We start from the raw sequence: 21,138 nt of genomic DNA on the forward strand, positions 1-21,138 counted from the left end.
AAAACGCATCCGCTGGATAATTACGCCAGCATCCCCACCTGATTTCACTTCGATAAAGGCCAAGCACTGAGCTTGATTGTTTTGCATAATTTCCATGAATAATTCACTTGCTGCAATACCTGGTCTTGTAGGGATTTTCCCTGGTACGCAGAAATCCCCTTCTTGTTAGTCAGTGCAACAAGTCTTAAGTAGAATGCGCCACACTAGCTACTGCACTATAGTTGGTAGTATGGCTTAGGGCTCGTCATAAATTTATCGGCGGGACACCAGTGAGGACGGTGCGAAGGTCTGTGATTGTCGGGTGCCAGTCAGTCGCCTGCCTGTGTTTCGTGTCTGAAAATCAACTGGCCACGCCCACATGCAGTGTGCTGTTCTAAAAATAGTAGTTTGGAGGTAATTGTAAACTGCCCTATTGAACTAGCAGCATGTGGGGTGGAATGAGGGTTGGCTTAAAGTGATGGGCGTATCAATTTGGTGGTATTGTTGATCTACAGTATTGATACTCTCATGAGTATTAATTGGCTATCGACTAGGCTTTACACGATGAGGGATTTTTGGCCGATCAGCGATCAGTGAGTTTGAAAAAAAGAGCGATAATCCATTACCAATTTGATCAGAAGATGGAGCGATATATCTATTTAAACAACTTTTATATGTAATCTACAGTCGACTGCTGCCATTCGCAGGCGATAGGGACTGGCCCGGTTCACGAATAGCGAAAACCCACACATAAATGACGGCAATTAAAATGCAAAATCCCCCAAAAAAAATTTTTTTAAAACAATGATAAACATTAAACATAACATATAATGCCTTATTTTGTAGCGCCAATCAATGTCGTAATTGATCAATTGTGCAAATAGACATTAGAGCCAATTACCAATTTTGGTTAAAATGCAAAATATCACACAGGAGTGTGTTCGGAAATGCACTCCCAGTGTGCTCTGCTACACTCCGACCGTTTGGAAACTCACCCCGCATTATTGGGATGTGCGATGTGTGAGGGGGATTTGAACGGATTTGACAACAGAACCTTTGTGAATTCAAAGAAAGGGAGCCAGCCCGCTCTTCCTCTCAGAACACTCTCACTCTCAGAGCACACTTCGGGCGTCAGATTGAATTTCCAAATGCACCCTCATTAATAAATGGGAAAAAAGTACACGTGTCATTTCTACCATTTTAGGAGAACTTACTATGCAGCCTGTGTGACAATGCTGCTGTTGCTGAACAACAGTTTTGCACTGTAAAAGCAAATAAAAACGCATCAATTTTTATATTTTATTTACCTTAATTAGAACAAATGATTAATTATTTACGGTAAAATGTATCGTAAAATTCCGTGAATAACACTCTCCCCCTCCCAAATCCTTACGATACAGGCAGCTTAAATAGGAACAAACGTGTTCACGTTGTTTCAACATTTGCCAGTACCGAAGCTGTACTTAGGGGTTATAAAGAACAAATTATAGCGCATTTCATACACAACATAGCTCAATTTGCTTAATACTGCAATTAAAAGTACACAATTTAAAAGCAGTTACAAACAGTGTTGAAGAGATTTAAAATCAAAGTAAAGAGATAAATAATATCTGTATAGTTTTTAATTACCCTGGATTTAAAAGCATTTGCACTTCATTGCATTCATTCGTGTTGAATGTTTATTCATTCGTATTATATACTCTGATAATAAAGGATACCAGCAAACGGGGGTACGATATTATACATAAATACAGAGAAAAACAAACAAACGGTGATTTGGCGGTGGGGTGTAACCACGTCCGCCTCCCAGTACTGAGGACGCAAGATCGAGTCCAAACTCCACCCAGGAAGGCTCCGGCCTGCGTGGGTCTTCCCCGGGTACTCCAGTCTCCTCCCACATTCCAAAGACATGCATGGCAGGTTAATTGGCCGCTCCGAATTGTCCCGAGGTGTGCTTGTGTGTGCGGATGCATGTTCGTCTCTGTGTGCCCTGCGATTGGCTGGCAACCTATCCAGCTGAGATAGGCTCCAGCACCCCCCGCGACTCTTGTGAGGAATAAGCGGTTGTGAAAATGATTGGATGGATGAATTTTTGTAATAACCCCCCCCCCCCCCACCCCCCCCTGTTTTTCTGAATGTTTTTTTCTGTTTTTCAGAGTAATTTTTCCTCCTGTTTTTTTTTTATTAATTCCACCTCCCGTTTTTCTTAATATTTTTTCATGACAGAAAAAAATATGCAACCCCCCCCCCCCCCCCCCCCCTGAAAAACAGAATATATATATATACACACACACACACACACACACAAACAAAGCTCTCCATAAAATTAAGCAGAAAAACAGGATTTTTTGTCAAGAAAATGGATGGATATATATATATATATATATATATATATATATCTGCTGGAAAACCAACTCTAGCCTTCTTGGAAGAAGATTCCATCTCAAAAGTTACATTTGTGTACCTGTTTGTCCAGCTCGGTGGTCGTGCTGGTCACGATCACTCAGTAGCCAGAAGTTTATGTTTGAAAGGGTTATCATTGGCTCATTTCACACTTAGACCTTAATGTCCATTGTGCATTGCTTATTTTCTTTTGTGTTATTTTTCTTTTATTTTGCATTCATTCTTAATTACTATTTAGACATGATTTTGCACCATCAGATCCATAAAATAAATAAATAAATCCTAGTTGTGAATGTACCTTTCGGTGACAATGGCAAGAAAATAGATTCTGATTTCCATTTTTCCCTCTCACAGGAATACCAGATCGATATCATCTTCGCCCAGACTTGGGTGGATACACGCCTACGTTACAACAGCAGCAGCATGCGGATTCTCACGCTGAACAGGTACTCTAATACTGCCTGCGTCAAGACTTGTAGCACTTGTGAATATCACACACTTTTTGGAAGCTTTCAGTCACGGAACAAATTGGCTGATAGCTTTTGTTTTTTTTCTGATGTGGTGCGGTGCCGGGAATCGCATTTGGGAAGTGATTGTGCTTCAAACCTTGCATAGAAGTCTGAGGATCTAAGGCGAGCTCTTTCTCTGTCTGCCAGTAACATGGTGGGCTTGATCTGGCTGCCCGACACCATCTTCAGGAATTCCAAGACCGCAGACTCTCACTGGATAACAACACCCAATCAGCTGCTCCGCATACGCAACAATGGGAAAATCCTCTACACGCTGAGGTGAAGTCCGCTCTACGTGTTTTACGAACCTGTGAATAATTTCTCCTCGGAGTGGCATTTAGGTTATGAATGTCCATGTCTGACTTGAGGATATTACTTGAATCAATATGTCAAAGCAGATGTTGTGCAAACACAAGTGTGAATGACTGTTAGTCGAGGTGTGTTCTGCTCCATTTAATGAAGACAACAGCCAATCCGACACACATTCTCCTCAGAGTGTTTACTTTCAGTATTGCAAATTGTGTGCGAGCCAGTTGATGTGCCCGGACCGGATGCCTTCTTTTCTCTTGGTTCTGAGAAATTAGAAATTGATGATGCTCATCACGAGCGTGCAAACTGAATCGGTGAAATTACAAATTACTGCGCACGGGGAAGCGGGATTGGATTTTTACTAGTCCCAAACAATAGTGCTGTTTATACAGGGTGTCTGCAAGTTTTGGATGATGAAAGTGGTAAGATATGAACTGTTACAAAGATAATAATGTTTGATTGACATTGTCACGCAAGTATTAATTTAACTCATTGTTTATTATTGTCAATGGTCATTTGCTGCGATGATGTGATTATACTGTTCTTCTACTGTATGCCCGTCAATCAGATTGAATGGATCATTCACTGAGAAATAAGCCTGGTCCTGCAATGTGAACCACTACACTAGCAATGACCCAAGTAACATATTGCCCCATGGTGTTCATGAAAACCGATCATGTTTATCTTTGTAAAGTTGTGTTTTAGATTCAGCTATTGCATTGCATCAAATTAGATGTCGGTGTGCCTAAATGGTGGCCTTGCCCTTTATTCCGCTGATATCCTACAGCAGGGGTGTCCAGACTTTTTCCTCTGATATACATACATACAGAAAAATAGAAAGCTGCAAGGGCCACTTTGATTTGATTTTTTTTAGTTATTTATTAACACATTCATCATTTGACGTCTTTTTCCGTCAATGGCAGTGAATGAGTTAAACATGGTAAAAATCAATGAAGCAATTATAAATTGTTGATATAATGTACAGTTACTTATTGAAAACTGCTAATAGTCACAAGGCAAATAGTGACCCCTGTGTGCCACTATAATAGGTGTGCCTCTTCACTGAGCAGCAACTGATCCCAAATTGACATTCTGAACCACAAGAACAATCGGTCATCAACTGACTACACTTAACAACCATTAATGTGATGTTTTCACATTTTTTTCCATTAATAATTAACCATTAATTAATGTGATGTTTTCACAAATTGGACACTGACACTAAGAAACAAGTGGATGAAACTATCTTTATTTCTGGAACTGAATTATTAGCTGCAAATGTGTGTTTTTGCGTAGCGAGAAACGTTTAATCCACCCTCTTTTTTTTTCTTTTTTTTTCTTTTTTTTTTTTTTAAACAGCATTGAAAAATTACTTTTTAGTATTTGCCGCGGGCCGCCAAAAAATGTATGGCCGCAAATGGCCCCCGGGCTGTCATTTGGACACCCCTGTCCTACAGCACAAAGTTCACTGATGATGCTAATTAGCACATTGGTTAAAATGTCAACACGTTACAGTTCTTTCTGATGTTGGGGTAAATGTGCTTGCTGTTCACACCTCGTCTCCCCACTTGGCACATTCTGTGATGGCAGAAAGTAAATTGGCAAATTGGAAAGTCAGCAATGCGCACCTACCACAGAGAAAAGTGGGAAGCGGGCTCACTCGTTGCTCTGATTGAGGCAGCACTTTTGTGCATATTTTACATGGCACAAAGCTGTCAGGCAGCTCACATCATTATGTAGTGTGGCAATAAGTTACTTTCAGTCACTTGACTCAAGATATAGAGAACGGGACGTGATTTGTGTGAAGGATCAAGTGTCTTTCTATTTTCCTCCGTTTTTTTTTTTTTTTTTTAGGATGACCATCAACGCTGAATGTCAGCTGCAGCTCCATAATTTCCCAATGGACGAGCACTCGTGTCCTCTCGTCTTTTCCAGTTGTGAGTACTGACAGTTGCAAGATCACGTACACACGAGCAGGCTGACACTTACTTGATGTATAGGAATGCAACAAGGCGTCTGCAACCTAATATTCCCAACGCCTCATTAACTCATTTGCTCCCAATAACGTGTAAATACGTTTTTTTTAAAGGTTCGAAGTGTCCCAAAGACGTATTTATACGTTTTTTTGTTTTTGTTTTATGCTAGAGCATACAGAAGGCTTTGATGCAGCCTCTCAACTGCAAAGAACGGTTGCAGAAATGGTAGTTATTACACAAACGGCCAACAGGTGGCAGCAGAGCAAAGGAGATAAGCCAGGGCCATGTAGAAAAAAAAAAAAAGCTCAATTACTTACAGTTTTGAATAGATTTGTGAAAACTGATGAAACTTAGCTCTCTTCTATTGCTAATTACTGCAAAACGGAAACAGATCGTAACATACTTTTTTTTTCCTGATGAAAGAAGAGACTTTAATCTTTCTTTTGATGGGTTCCATGCTTTTATAGCAATAGAACACAATATTCTGTGGGCCTTGCAAAATCAGTCAAAATCCAGTAAAACAGACGAGCGAAGGGGATTACTTCTGTGAAAATGGCGGCGAGTGAATGAGTTAAGAGTAATGGCTGTCATTTACAAGTCATTGATCCAAAGACTTGGAAAACTTTGGGATGGAAGCAAGACAGTTCTGCCTCCCGCTGGCTTGCAAAAGTCACGAGGAGGGATCAAGAGATGCAGATGATGATGTTGCAAGCCAGGATTAGGAGCACAGCTGCGGCGTCTCCAAATCCATAACTGACTAATAATGTGCCTGATGCCAGAGGCTGGCGCAACTCTTTATTTAGATGTGTGGCTAAGGAGGTGGCCGCTCACCGCTGAATCAAATATGCTGAAATTAATTTCAGGTAACCACTTGAAGCGACACCAGCTGCGTTGTGTGTCCAAAATTTATGCAGCAGGTGTTTCCATGGGAATATGATGAATTAATATAAATTAAGAGTGCTGACCTTGAACAAATCCGGTGTAAGAGAAATCACAATCATATTTATTAATACCAAGGCAGAATTTCAATGTTTGTATTTAAGATGATTAAATGACTCCGTTTTCATTAGATCTTCCCTCCCTAATCACGACCAGACTATACGTTTTATATCTTTCCTTCACAGAAAACTCATAACTGTGCTGAATATGGCATTTTTAAATCAGACTAGGATCTTCCTTGTAATTAAAGAACAACGGAAATTGCATTTGAAGAGGCCGGCCTGCCACTGAGATTCTTTTCATAGCCCAACAGAGTCTCTTTTTTTTTTTTTTTTCTAGAGAAGTAACCAAAACACATTGAACGCACACAATTGGCTTTTCGAGTGAAAACAAGCTTGTTGAGCTGCCCTGTACAGGAATGGCTGCATTCTCCTATTGTGTTTACTTTACTGCCCTCATATTTACATACACTCTCAATAGTATTACCAAGGCATGTTTGACACCAATTTTTTCAGACCGATATCAGTACGACTACTCTTGAGTCGTAACCGATACTAATGCCAAATACTGATAAGACTAAAACTATAGATACATAAAATTTCCCCCCAAAAACAACGAGAGATCATTTAAAATAAATACCTACATATCCTGATATAGCATTTACCCTAAAAAGAAAAAATGCATGCAATTTATGGCCATTTTCTATTCTTCTCATTTCTAGTTTCTAATTGAAAAATAGTAATGGTACCTTAAAATAAGGTATTAGCCTGATACCGATACAGAGTATCAGTATTCGTCCATTCCGAGTATTATGTACTGTTTGACAAGCAACCTGTCATGGCCTGGGTCACATGTGGCAGAGTCGCACCAGAGTTCATGACCTGTTATGTGTCTGTTAGGTACTGATGTAACAAGTGTCTCTTTACAAAACGTGATGTTCGTGATGTCAACCTGTAATCCTTTAGGCGATGTCTGGACCGCATGCGATGTCGTTCTTTAGTCCTTTACGATTCACTGTCTGTGGGTGCAGTCTGTGAATTGTGTGTGGTTTGCCGGATGATTGTCCAACTGTCCTGTGTACAGCGTCTCTGAGTTTCTGCCTCTCGATGTGACTAAATGGAGAAAATCTTATTTGTGTCGGCATTTGGGATCCAAACCTTTCAGTACACAACAAACCACACACTGATTGAGGTGTGAAAATGAGAAGGGAGAATGTCATTCTGAATTGAATGAAGGTTTCTAACACTAATATTTTCAATAAAGTTGACATCTTGGGTTTTCGATAAAACTGACATCTGGGTCGGAATGACCTCAATGGCTGAGCTCCTAATATTACCATCTCTCTCTCTCTCTCTCTCTCTCTCTCTCTCTCTCTCTCTCTCTCTCTCTCTCTCTCTCTCACACATAGTTACACTGACTTGATCCTGCTCATTTGCCAGTCAAAGCAAAGACGGACAAGCTAGTTAAAGCTACCACTCGGGTAATATCCAATAGAAGACTATCACCTTAATGAGAGTCTTTACTTGATTAGTGAGGCTTTTCCAACAAGGTCCTGCAACGAGGGCGTCCCTCTAGCTCATGATTGTTGTCACTCATTTCCCCATGTCACTGGCCCAAGCTCAACCTCCCTGTCTGATGCAGTTGCATTTTGGCAATTGCAGCACAAATGTAGCAGCGAGAGTTAAATAGGGTTTCTGCTTCTGTGGCTGTCTCATACAGTTAGCAAATACACTATGCTAAATATAAAAAAAAGGTCGGTGGCAGTACAAGTAACAAAAATGTTGGCTCAGACTATACAAGCTATACTAATAGAATAGATAATAGAATAGATAATACTATAGTGTGTGTATTTTTTTTTCTTTAAGTGCTGAAAGAAATATGAATACTCTAAACGTTAGCATTAGCGCTAGAATGAACACATGCAGTGTCCTTTTTTCTTTCTTTTTTTGTCTTCTGGTGTTACCAATGACCAACAAAAGAGCTCACTACAACTGCCTGTGTACAACTGTCAAAATGTCTCAAATGTTGCCATTTAAAGTCACGTTTAGGATATATTGTTTCATTATCTGTAACCCCCCCCCCCTTCAGAAAGCTAAAAGAGCATCTGTGTTTTTGCTAGATGGCTACCCACGAGATGAAATTGTGTACAAGTGGAAGCGAAACTCAGTGGAGACGTCGGACCAGAAATACTGGAGGCTCTACCAGTTTGACTTCATGGGGCTCCGAAACGCTACCGACGTATTGACCACGACTGCAGGTACGAACGAGCCAAACAGCGTGCTGACCCCTTTTCATACAACTAAACTCCACATACGGCTTCATGGCCGTGGCTGGCAGCAGCTTAGCACCCGAATGTGAGCTAACAAGCTGGAAACTCATGTCGTGGCTTGGCTTCGGGCTTGAAGGGAAACAAAAGGATATTAATCACCAATATTAAAGATTAACTGGAAAGTTGAATTATTCAGTCCATTTCACTTTGCACGCTATAAGTGATCATTCCGTTCCTGCTTGTTGTTTGGGGGCTGCCGCCGTAATGTTGTCACTCCAATAGGTGCCACTGATTACACCCTCGACTGGCTTCTCGTGGGCCGGCCGGTGCCTAATTCATTTTTAATGGTGGTTTTAATGGCTGATTATGCTGCGCATTATGAATGAGGGGGATCGGGACCAGAACATGACACGGTTATTGTAAGCCTCTTTTTGCCTTGATGGTGAACCCCACTGATCCTTCTTTGACTTTCCAAGTGTTTCCTGTATGAATGTTCGTTTTCGTTTTGTTTTGTTCTCAATATCAACTGAAAAAAAAAAAAAAAAAAAAACGTAAATGAATAACTATGCTGGTAGATATGAAGAATGTAAAGTGAAGTAATGTTGAATTCAAATCCAGAATTTCTCCTGATGACTACGAGTGCGATATATTACAATCAGAGCTCGTGAAATTCGACAGGAGTAACATAAGTGTCGGGACATGTTGAATGGCATTTTTAAAGGTTAAATCCCTTCTTCTTTTTTCCCCCCCCATTCTTGGAAAAAAATACATGGCATAAAGAAAAATATCCATCTTGATAGCCTGTGAAATGTAGACAGGAAGTTGCACACAAACAAACTCCACCCCGTTGTCCACTTGACCTCATTGGTGGGGCTAAGTAACTGAAATGATGACAGATGAGCGCTGTCATGCTTATGGCTGCCTGGACTCCCACAACACAATCACACTCGGCGTCCTTTGGAGATGCAGACAAACCTCCCAACATCCTCAAGGAAATGAGCTGCGTTCTCATTTATTACCTCGTTTCTGTTTCCCTGTCACACTCCGGAGCGCCGTCTTCTGACGCATGATAATTACATCATGCGGCTGAAAATACATGTGATTAATTTATGTCGTGACAAACTTGCCAATTGTTGGGGTTTCTCTTTCATTTCCCTTCTTGCTCCAGTTCACATCTTGCTCTGGTGTGGGTGGAGAGAAGCACTGGATATTTCCGTTTTTGCCAAACATGTTGACCAAGCTTCACGGAACCGTGACAAACAAATGTGCTTGTGCATTAGGATGACATCAAATCTGTAGTTAGATAAGAAATCGTGCTATTCACGTTGCATAAATAGTTCTCTGCCAAGAAATTCTTCTCGTGTCTCCATTTTGACGTGAAATTTGATCTAGTTGAGTGTTGGAGAGATGTTTTATTCATTTCCTGCCTTTCAAATTACCTTGAGACAGCACTCCTTTCTTCAGGAATACTTCAGGCACTTTCAAACTTCAAAGTCATTATCTTTCATTAACTGACAGTGACAGTAACAATAAGGCAGTTTCGGGACGTGTTTACCAGGAAGTAGAGCCAAATGTTGCTCGTTCACTCGACAATACCCTGCAACCATGTTGAAATATCCTTGAATCCCTGAGTAGCAGAGTAACTTTGGGAAAGAAGTGGGGTACACCCAGGACTGGTCACTATTAAATGGCTGGTCACAAAGAAACATTCACACCCACATTAAAACCTATGGACAATTAGGTTCTGATTTACTCAGATCCCAATTAGCAGACAAACAAATTCCCATCATTTTAATGACGCCAGCTACCACACAAGAGCGCACAACTGAAACAATGCTCTCGGACAGGGGTTTCAAACATACGGCCCGCGGGCCGGATCAGGCCCGCAAAGGGGTTTAATCCGGCCCGCCAGATGATTTTGTAAAGTTATAAAAGAAAAGAAAATTGTAATGTCGGACTAATTAATCAGCTGGCCACAATCAAAATATATCAAATTTGTCATTTCACAAGCAGTCCTCAAATGAGCAATGTAACTTGTACGGGGGACTCGTCTTGGATGTCATTATTTTACACACAACTTAGAGTGATGGTTTGTTTAATTATTATTATTATTATTTTAAATCATAGACCGACATAAACGTGTTAAATACGACACAAATTCAATTACTGGTAACACAAATAGATATGACAAGGATTAGCGTCCTTATAACGTCATTAACTGCGCCACGCAATGTATTCTGGGAACAATGGTTGGTCCACAAATCTGTGTATAAATGACGGTAATTGTTTTTGTTACATACCGTTATTTTACCGATGCGGCCCACTTGGTAATATATTTTCCTCCATGCGGCCCCTGAGCTAACTTGAGTTTGACACCCCTGCTCTAGGACAAGCCAGCACCAGACAATTGTCACGTGTCAAAATGACCCAGACTCAAGAAAATGCAGAGTTTAAAAGGAGTATTGTCAGACGTGATGTGGCATGACTCCTTCTTGTGACTGTCAGCTTTCACATTTGTTTGCGTAAGCAATCACTTTGTGCCGGTTTTTGTGCCTGTAAACCTTTAGTAGCCTATGATGCATGTTTTTGGAATTAACTCAAAATGAAAATGATGAAGAGGGGTGGATCCAAGTCAGAAAAAGAAAAAAAGTGTAAAGCACCCGCAAGTCCCCATTACGAGAGTAAATTGCATTTTCCCTTGTGGAGTCAGCATTTGCTCATCAACCAATAGGAAGTCACAAAGAATTCACTCACTTGTGTAATGTTGTACTTGGCAGACACGCCAGATCCTCAACTATTTGTACTTCTATGCAAACAATTTAAAAGTCAACTTTCCATACTATGTCCCCTTTTATCAACCATTCTCGTCTTAATTTGGTTTGTCATAACGACAGTCACCATTTTGAAGTGTCAAATCCCTGCTAATTTCCTTCCAACAGGTGATTACGTGTTGATGACAGTCCACTTTGACCTCAGCAGAAGGATGGGCTACTTCACCATCCAGACATATATCCCATGCATCCTGACTGTGGTCCTGTCCTGGGTCTCTTTCTGGATCAAGAGTGACGCCACGCCGGCGAGGACAGCTTTGGGTAAGATGCACGTGTAGCGCAAGCTGTGCATTATGCTGGCATCGCTTCTCATTGTCCAACCCGTTGCATGTGTGTCTGGTTGACTAACTTCTTTATTTTTATTTTATTTTTTTTAATTTTGAAAACATGCATCCCATCAGTGACACTTGCTACTTCAGAAGCGCTAATAATTTGTTTTGCTTGCATGATGAAGTGTCCTGCATGTGTTGTGGGTGATGATTTCTGCTTGGAAGTCTTATTGAGGTGAGTGACTATCAAGCATGTTGGTATGTTTGTGCATATCCACAATGTGGTGTTAGAAAAAACAAAATGGTAGCATAGCTTGTATTATAACAGTTGAGTCACTGCAAAAATGTTTGGATACAACTGTCCATCCGTTACAAATATAGCATGATACTGTTAAACTGTGTAGCTACATTGAAATTAGAATGTATTTCTTTGACAAATACATTTTGGAGAAGAATTCCTAAAGTATGCTTTAGGCCAGTGGTGTCCAAACTACGGCCCGGGGGCCATTTTTGGCCCGCCGTCCATTTTTTAGTGGCCCGCGACATACGGTAAAAACGGCATTTGACTCAGTTCAAATAAAATAAAAACAAAAATGTAAGAAGGGACGGTGTCAAAAAACACGTGCTATTAAAGGTTATTTTAGTAAACTAAAACTAACGAAGAAATTAAAATTCAAAAAACAATTTCGTTAACCAAATAAAATAAAAATGAAGATGCGTTTTTAAAAAAGAAAACTAACTAAAACTACATTTTATATTTACAAAACTAACTAAAATAAAACTATAATTGTAGCAAAAATGTCCTTTGTTTTAGTCTTTGGTAATTAATTTAATGCATGAGCCTTTGGAGATGATTTGAAATGTGATTTTTAGTAGATTTATTTTGATATAAACCAGAATAATGACGCCGCGCCCATCGTGTTTTTTTAAATATTGCGCACAAGTAATACACATTTTTTTTTAAACTAAAACTAACACTGAAACTAACTAACCTAAAACTAAGACTTTATTCAAGAACGAAAACTAATAAAAAACTAACAGAATCACCCCGAAAACTAATTAAAACTAACTAAATTTGAAAAAACAATACTCAAAACAAAATAAAAACTCAAATGAAAAATTCCCAAACTATAATAACGCTACTGCCATATTACAAATAAATTGGTTTATATACTGTAGCATTTTTCTAAAGATGCAAAAGCACAAATCAATTATTTGTACAATTTTTAGGACACAATTTCCCTTCATAACATTATGTGGCCCTTGCGTCCTTCGGATTTTCTGTATGTGGCCCTCAAGTGAAAAAGTTTGGACACCCCTGTTTTGGCCTTTTAAAAACAAACAATATAAGGCAAGACAACTTTCACGCTGGCTTTTGGACTGATCCTCTGATTGAGGTACAGAATTTCAAGATCACATTAATGGTCATCTCTCTAAAGCTTAATTGTAGAAAAATCATCCCTTGAAAAAGTCTTTAGCGGTTGTGAGTTTTACTTCTGTCTTTATTTCCTACATTTTAAAATTGTGCATGTTGATAAAAATGAGGAGTTGAACTGATTAATTGACTGATTGAGTCAGCTTTAGTACTTTGCATTGACGTTTAACGTTTCAAGTCGACTGATTGTTATCATGTCTTTTTGGTATCTCGTGTTCCAATCAGCCATTTTACACATGATTTTCAACTCACCTGTCCGGATGGGAATTGATAAGAATTTATTGATTCAGATTCCATTATTGATCAAGCCTAACTGTTACAATAAGTTTTAGTGGCTAAGTTTTTCGACCTATGACACAGAGTATAGTTAGGGCCTCACCAGGAGTGAAAGTATCTATGAAGTAATCAATTAATTGACTTTGATCTGATTTAATAACCTTATAGTCAATTACAAACAAATTTCAACCGTCACTAAAAATACACGCACACACACGTACACAATGTCGGACTGAATCTAGTAACCATGCCGCCATGCTCCATTGGGTCGCTTTCAGTTATCCTAATTTGATTTACTGCCGTACGTTGCCATTTAATTGAATCAACTGATGGAATGCGTAGCAAATATACCGGTAAGCGTGAGACTAAGCTAATTTCAAATTATATACTGTATGACTGTTGATTGAAATTTGAACTCAAATGAAATTATCCAGCTCAAAGACGCTATAAATAGTGTAACCATTTGGGAAAGAATCTTGAGTCCACTGAGCTCCTAATGCCCTTCATCATCTTGTGTCACAGGAATTCATCTAGAACTTCCCTGTGGCAATAGAGAAAGTATATTGGACTTAAATCTGCCCAGATAAAAAAAAAAAAAAACTTCAGACGTCATAGACTGTCTGCTGCATTCAATGAGGCATTCCTGTAGTGATGTTTTTCCTCCCCAAAATATGTCATAATACAAAACATTTTGCAAGGCAAGATGGCAAATCATTTGAGCTATAACCGTCAAACTGTTGATGTCCTACTGCCTGCCTCTAAAGGCCACACAAACACTCATTTTTAAAGGTTGTTGATTTTCTATGAGTTTTTGTCCTGTCTATAAAAAAAAACATTGTTTCTCAGAAGTCATTAAAATGTGATGAAAAAGCAAGCTTTTGGGCAGAACTTTCCAACTGCCCTCAATGTTAATTTTATTGTTTGTCAGCTTTAATCTGTCTGATTCAACGTTTGTTATCAATTAAACAAGCAAAACATGCCATCACTTTATGTGCGCAAATTCAATTTTGTGCCACAAATGTGTACGTGTGGACGCAACTTCAGTCAACCCGTCCGTCAAGCACAATAAAAGCCAGCAGGCGCTCCCAGCGCAAAGGTGCTGCTGTGATACACGGCCGCTCGCCTGAGAAAGGCTTGTGATCTCTTCCAGAGAACACAACAAACAGGCAGCACCAGGAAGCGAGTGTCCCACCCCTGATAAACATCCCTATTCAACTCAGCGACACAAAGTCATTTACCCTGTCTTCCCTGGTTCATTGCCTCCATTTTCAAGTCATGTCTGAGAGCTGATCTCGAGACCAGGGGGCAAGAGGAGGGGAGATAAGAGGAAGAAAAGGCGGGCATAAAACAAGGATGCCAAACAAAGCGGGAACCAAAATGTCAGCAAGAACGGGGGAGGCGCGCTCAAATAATGGGGGCGACGCTCCGGAATCCCACCCCGCCCCTCCAAGCAACGGCTCTTGACGCGCTACTGCCGCCAGGTGGTATTTGCAAAGAGCTGTCACTCAGCCACTACTCCTCCAAGGCAGGACATTTGGAGACGCGAGCTCGGGTTGATTCCCATTAGACCTCAATCTGTGCAGCTCAGATGGAGCTTAGAGATACTGGCTTGTTGATGGGAAATCACCCAGATCGTGACACCACTGGAGAATGGAGAGCTTAGAGAACTGTGGGAAAGAATTCAACTAGATTGATGCTATGAGTAGTCCAAGAGAGATCAATAAACAAAACATGTTTTACTTAAGTCTTTTATCATCTTTGATATCCTTTTATCGAGTTTACCGTACAAGATAATTTGTGTTGGAAATGAGCAGGATGACCTTTTTCAAGCTATTTTCATTAAAATAGAAATAGCTGTGATCGTTTACTCATTAATATTCAATATGTAAATACAATTGTGTCTCTGTTGTCCTTAATTTGTTATGGAAAACAGTTTCCTGTAATTGCTAGCTTGTATGCATTTTGTGGCCGCTTCTCTTCACTATGTTGGCCAGAATTTTGCTTTGTTTGGCACATTTCTTGGAGGATGGCAACCTAAGCTACAAATACATCTCGGGGTTTTAAGTGACACAGCCGCACACACACACACACAGACACACACACATTGGTCTTGGTCCCTTCTGGCAGCTGCGACGACGGTGTGCTGAGATTTATTTATTTATTTGCAACTCTGAGCATAGCATATATTGAGAAACCAACTGGGGAATGGCTCAGTTTGTGCGGTGCTCAGTCCCCTCGCTGGGTGGCTAGAGGTTGCCAGGTATATGTTGCCATCAGTCATTTTTTGAGTGGTTGTGTAGCCACCAGGAAAAGTGGGCATGTACTTGAATAATGAGCCACCATCCTACGCCACAACACTTTTGCCTTTCAAAGTGTTTCATGCGAACAACAACAGTTTTTAAATTTAAACCAAGTCACAGATCATTTTGACCGATGTTAGGCATTAAACTGTGGAAACTTTTGCATTATGATGGAAGGGCCCCTTTAATGCACCTAATATTTAAATAAGGAAAATATCATTTTCATATCGTTAAGCCAGTCTTGGCAATTTTGCTGACAATGTTTTAAAATAGGCAAACAAAGTGTATTTTACGGAAGCGTATTTCAATCACATGGAAAGAAAAAAACAAACCCCCAAAAAAATCTGGGTAATTTTTATGGAGAGCTTTGTTTCTGTGTGCATTTTTTTTTTTAATTTTTCATTTTTTTCTGATTTTTTTTTTCTATTTTACTGTATATTTTTTTTTGTCATGAAAAAATATTACGAAAAACGGGAGGTGGAATTAATCCAAAAAACCATCCATCCAATTATTTTCACAACCGCTTATTCCTCACAAGGGTCGCAGGGGTGCTGGAGCCTATCCCAGCTGTTTTCGGGCAGTACACCCTGAACCGGTTTCAGCCAATCAGAGGGCACACACAAACGAACAACCACTCACAAGCACACCAAGTGACAATTCGGAGCGCCCAATTAACCTGCCATGCATGTCTTTGGAATGTGGGAGGAGACCGGAGTACCCGGAGAAGACCCACGCAGGCACGGGGAGAACATGCAAACTCCACCCAGGAAGGCCGAAGCCTGGACTTGATCTTGCGCTCTCAGCACTGGGACGTGCTAACCAGTTAGCCACCGTCCCGCTATTCCAAAAACCATTTAAAAAATTACTCAGAAAAACAGAAGCTGGTCTGTTTTTCAGATTTTTTTTTTTTTTTTCTGAACTCCATGTGACTTGCAGACTCGCTATTGGCGAACACTTTCCCACATGCAATACGCTTCCGTAGTATTTCACAACAGTATTATCAATAAATCTGCTTTCATTCAATTTGTTTTTCACTACAGTGGCTTAAAAGTCACCTACCTAACTAAGCTGTAGCTCCTGGAGTATAAAAACAAGAATAACAAAAAATGTTTTTGAAGTCAAGGTTCCCCAAGAAGAGCCATCATTCACACAGACGCTTGTCAAAGGCAACACGTCAAATAGAGCTGAAGAGCTGACAGTGTTCCTCTAGGGAAGAGATGGCAGAGAGATCAACTTAAGTGGTATGAGTCCTTCAAGCCGTACTGCAAGGAGTTGTGGGATTTTTTTTTTTTTCTTCCTGCACTAGCCGTCACTCATTTCACAGCAAACAATAACACACTGTACTACAATCAACACGTGAATGTACTAAAAATCAGTGCAGGCTCAATGGAGGTAATGCAAGACTGATTAAACGCATGGAAGACGTGGCTTCTGATCACCTCTGACCGGATTACACTTTGGTTGACATGTAGAACTTAGTGAACAAGGCTATCGATGAGGAGTCTGTAGGGCAGGGTTCACCAATTCTGGTCCTCGAGGTCCAGAGCACTGCAGGTTTTAGATGTTTCCGCCGACCAATACACCTGATACTAAATATCAGGATTGTTATCAGGCATGCTGGCGAGCTGAATATGAATCAGATGTGCTAGTGGGCGGAAACATCGAGAACCTGCAGGATTCTGGACCTCGAGGACCGGAATTGGTGAACCCTGCTGTAGGGTCAATGCGCATGAAATTGTCAGTGTTCTTGAGGAGGGATTCAAAGGACAACACAAAAAAATCGGAGAGTGAAAGCTTGCAACTGTGTTTGTGTTTCGAAATTATTTTCTTATGGGAAACAAAGTAAATGGGAATAATAGGTGAAATACTGTTGCAATAATTTTTCGACATGAGCCTGTATCTGATTAACAGATATGAAGACATGACCTTTTGTTGACCCCACGCATTTAAGCATTGGAACATGTGACTGTTTTTTATCACTTACATTATTCCAACAATAAATAGCTCTCATGTCTAGGCTCAGTTTCAGATTTGAGATTTTTGTCTGTGCAGATGATGCAGTTAGGAGGTGCTACCAAAATGAATACCAAAGAGTGGACCTGAGGTGAAAAACCAAAGTTGTGGAAATCCTTAATTAAGCTTTGAAAAAGAAAGGATCGACAAATGAACACAAACATACAAGTAGCCGTGAAACCACTTCTGGGATGACCTCATTAATCTTATTCTTTATGGTGTAGCACTTGATGGTTGTTGCAAAATGAACTCTCAAGTCTAAAAAAAAAAAAAATGCAATCAAACCAATCTAATGACATAAAACTTTCTACCAAAAGTTCTTGCAAAGGACTTGTAACTAAAGTGTTCCCCCACCATCTTGTGGGATAGAGACGAGCCCCGCACAAAAACAGCAAAAGTCTGCTTTTAATTGACGACCCTTTCGAAAAGGTTTGGAGTTGCCAATAGATGCCATAAGACTGCAGCAAAGCACTACCTTTGTCTAAATGGACCTCCTGCACTCAATTCAACGTAGTTCCTTGGCACCAAGATGCTACAAGTAGTTGACAAATAATTGATTTAGCAAGAGCACAAAAAAATGAACGAGTTTTTCCAGCAAATAATGGAGGGTAGTAGGGGTGTTAAAAAAAAAATCGATTCGGCGATATATCGCGATACTACATCGCGCGATTCTCGAATCGATTCAATAATCGGCAGAATCGATTTTTTTTTTTTTTTTTTTTTTAGGATTCACACCTTGAGCATGGAAGAATGTTATATGAACGGAACATTAAGCCTTAATATTTTATTTTAATGCTGTTCAAACATGAAACCGATTACAACCTCTATAAGACTGAAATTTCAGATAAATAAATAATACATTTTCATATAAATCTTACACTCTACAAGCTTACTGATTAGTATTTTCTAAATTTGAATGAAAAAAAATCGCAACAATCGACTTATAAATTGGTATCGGGATTAATCGGTATCGAATCGAATCGTGACATGTGAATCGTGATACGAATCGAATCGTCAGGTACTAGGCAATTCACACCCCTAGAGGGTAGGTTAAAAATAATCTGCAAATAAACGTGACTGAACCACAAATATGCAGGCCTTCACTGTCAATTCAAGTTACTTTAATCTCGCTACCCTTTTACCTTGGTGTTTTGTTACAACTAATGCTTTAAGATCCAGTTGTAAATACCTGGAAGTAAAAGCTGAAACGTTCGCTTGTCTCATATTCATCTTTTGATGTCAAGCTTTGCTAAATATTTGCAGCAAAAATGAAGGAATTTTGAGCTTTGATGGGGTGTGAGCGTGTTGTCTATTTTGTCACACAAAAGGTTCTTGGTAGTCTTTGCAGACAACGCATCACCTTGGTTGCCATGGCATCACAGACGAGACAGTTCCCAAAGAGTGAATGAAAGAGTGAAAATAAGATCAGTTAACTTCATTTGATGGCCAGGAGCTAGACTGAGCGAAACCTCGGACTGGACGACGCTCCTCGCACGTGCTTACATTCGAGGAAGAAACGGACGAGAGTTGCTCATGTACCTTGAAATCTAATGAGTGAGGGGAGAAAGCCGAAGACGCGCGCACTCGACCAGTAGGTAGCTCGAAATAGAAGGGAGCAACTCGTCTCTATGGAAACGGTGGGTGAAACAGCACCATGAAAGACATGTAGAGAGAGAGCGATGAGAATGAAACACGCAAGCATGAGTATGAAAAGCCAAAGATTGCGAAATGGACCATATGTGCATGTCCGCTGTCATATCAGCAGCTTTCTGTTCGCACCATTTGGTGGGAAAAATGATTTTACTTTACTCACGCAGCCTTTCTAACAATGCTGTGTTAATAACACAGGATTCATTCAGTCTGTCCATGAATGGCAGCAACGTTATGTTGTGATGCCAAAAGTATTGATGTAAAAATGTACTGATATGAAACCCATCAAAGTACAAAAACGTTGTCAGTCGCATAACGATGTTTGATCAGAGAGTTGATAAGTGATACAATTTTATTTTCCTTTTTTAGCAGCGCAGTGGCTTTTCTGAGTCTTTGAACACCTGAAAGGTTGTCTGATTTGGGAACTGGTCCAAATTTGGATGAATTAATATTAGCGGTGGAAATGCATCAACTTCGATTCCGATTTTGGGGTCTTCGATTCGATTCAGACTCAATTTTCGATCCAGAATCATTTTTGATTCAAAATGACTTGATTGACAATGATTTCTGCTTCAATTTATAGCGGTACCAAGAATCATCATGATCAACTCCTTTGTGACTCGCTAATGCTAATTAGCGCGCTCCTTGCGGCACTTTTATTACTGAAAAGAACAACTATTCATACAAAAAGCTTCAGGAATGTTTACAGAGAAGCATCTTAACATTACTCACCGGCATATAGCTCTTCCTACTCAGCAAAAAAACAACTTTTGTTGGCATAACTTGATCGTGACTTTTTCCTTCTACTCGAATGCTACAACTTAACAGTGTATTAGAACGCGTGGAATCACACTGCCCCTATGTGGCCAAATCGTGTACAACATGAACAGCGCTCTCAATAAAGGCACACACAAACAAGGGCAAGACTGTGTAAAATAATTTAACTCCAAAAAAATCCATTTTTTGGACATTTAAAATCAATTCTGAATGCTAGGCTACTAAATGAGAATCAATATTTTCACACACCGCTAATTAATATTCTTCAAAAGTTACCGACTATTATCTCTGAAACGGTCTCAAAGCAGATGTTATTTTGCGAGTATTGTGCTCACCAACTGGACCCACAAATCTTTGCAGCACAGTTCCTCACCCTTTGCTTTGACCTTTTCAGGCATCACCACCGTGCTGACCATGACCACATTGAGCACGGTGGCCCGGAATTCCCTGCCTCGAGTCTCCTATGTGACAGCGATGGACCTGTTTGTCACCGTCTGCTTCCTGTTCGTCTTTGCCGCCATGATCGAGTATGCTATGCTAAACTACTGCTCTTATAGTATACGCAGACCCCCGACAAGAATGCAAAGAATGGTAAGCCACTTACTTATTCATTCCGGTCAAAAGCCAAAGTTCCTCTTTAGGTTCATGCAGTATTCATAACAACAAATCCACTTTGTAAAGTATATAGAGTAAGCTTTTTATCAAGACAAATGATGCTCCAAGGAGTTCACTACTGGAGTCTGAGGAATTGGTGATCTGTCTGATCAAAAGGGGTCAAGGGCTTGATTATGCATTCATCGTTGCTTGATCAACCATTCCAGATGTTTATGTGATTCATTTAGTCTGTGGCATTTTTCTGTGAAATATCATCACTCAGAAAAGAAACTATCGAGCGCTCAATGAGGCTGTCTCTTTGTATGTATATAAAGTGCACCATGTCTAGTGCACCATGTCGTCAAAGGTGCATGTCTTTATGAGCGAAAGTGTGCCGCTTGAGAACCTTTCTTGCCGTCACCCAAAGAGCGCCAGAAGCTTTGCGTGGGAGTTCTCAAGGCTGCTGCACCTGTCACCATTGATTCAGTGGCAGCAGCACACATCTACTTGTCAAGCTGCTGTTGCCGTTCGGATAGGGGAGTCGGGGCTCACGGCTAATAACCACTTTTTATTTTCATTTTATTTAGTCACACAAAGTTGAGCTCGAGC

The 21,138-nt window shown here is 40.2% G+C and overlaps 2 protein-coding genes across 5 annotated transcripts in view; one reads left to right on the plus strand and one right to left on the minus strand.

Annotated features, from left to right (window-relative positions):
* The window catches only part of LOC144013492 (gamma-aminobutyric acid receptor subunit gamma-3-like), an 82,335-nt gene that overhangs the window by 55,869 nt on the left and 5,328 nt on the right, over positions 1-21,138 (plus strand). The window contains exons 4-10 of one of the 2 annotated variants that reach the window (XM_077512450.1): positions 2,737-2,828; positions 3,039-3,170; positions 5,055-5,137; positions 8,235-8,372; positions 11,324-11,476; positions 11,670-11,719; positions 20,330-20,387. In XM_077512450.1, the coding sequence (XP_077368576.1) occupies positions 2,737-2,828; positions 3,039-3,170; positions 5,055-5,137; positions 8,235-8,372; positions 11,324-11,476; positions 11,670-11,692 (621 nt within the window). In that variant the 3' untranslated portion in view covers positions 11,693-11,719; positions 20,330-20,387. Of the gene's footprint in view, positions 1-2,736; positions 2,829-3,038; positions 3,171-5,054; positions 5,138-8,234; positions 8,373-11,323; positions 11,477-11,669; positions 11,720-20,329; positions 20,527-21,138 lie in introns of those variants that run through there. The other variant, XM_077512449.1, reaches the window with a different exon arrangement.
* Positions 1-21,138, minus strand: part of cfap221 (cilia and flagella associated protein 221) — a 118,314-nt gene that overhangs the window by 44,045 nt on the left and 53,131 nt on the right. The window lies entirely within an intron of this gene.

The sequence above is a fragment of the Festucalex cinctus genome, chromosome 2, assembly GCF_051991245.1.
Source record: "Festucalex cinctus isolate MCC-2025b chromosome 2, RoL_Fcin_1.0, whole genome shotgun sequence".
Classification (NCBI taxonomy): Eukaryota; Metazoa; Chordata; class Actinopteri; order Syngnathiformes; family Syngnathidae; genus Festucalex; species Festucalex cinctus.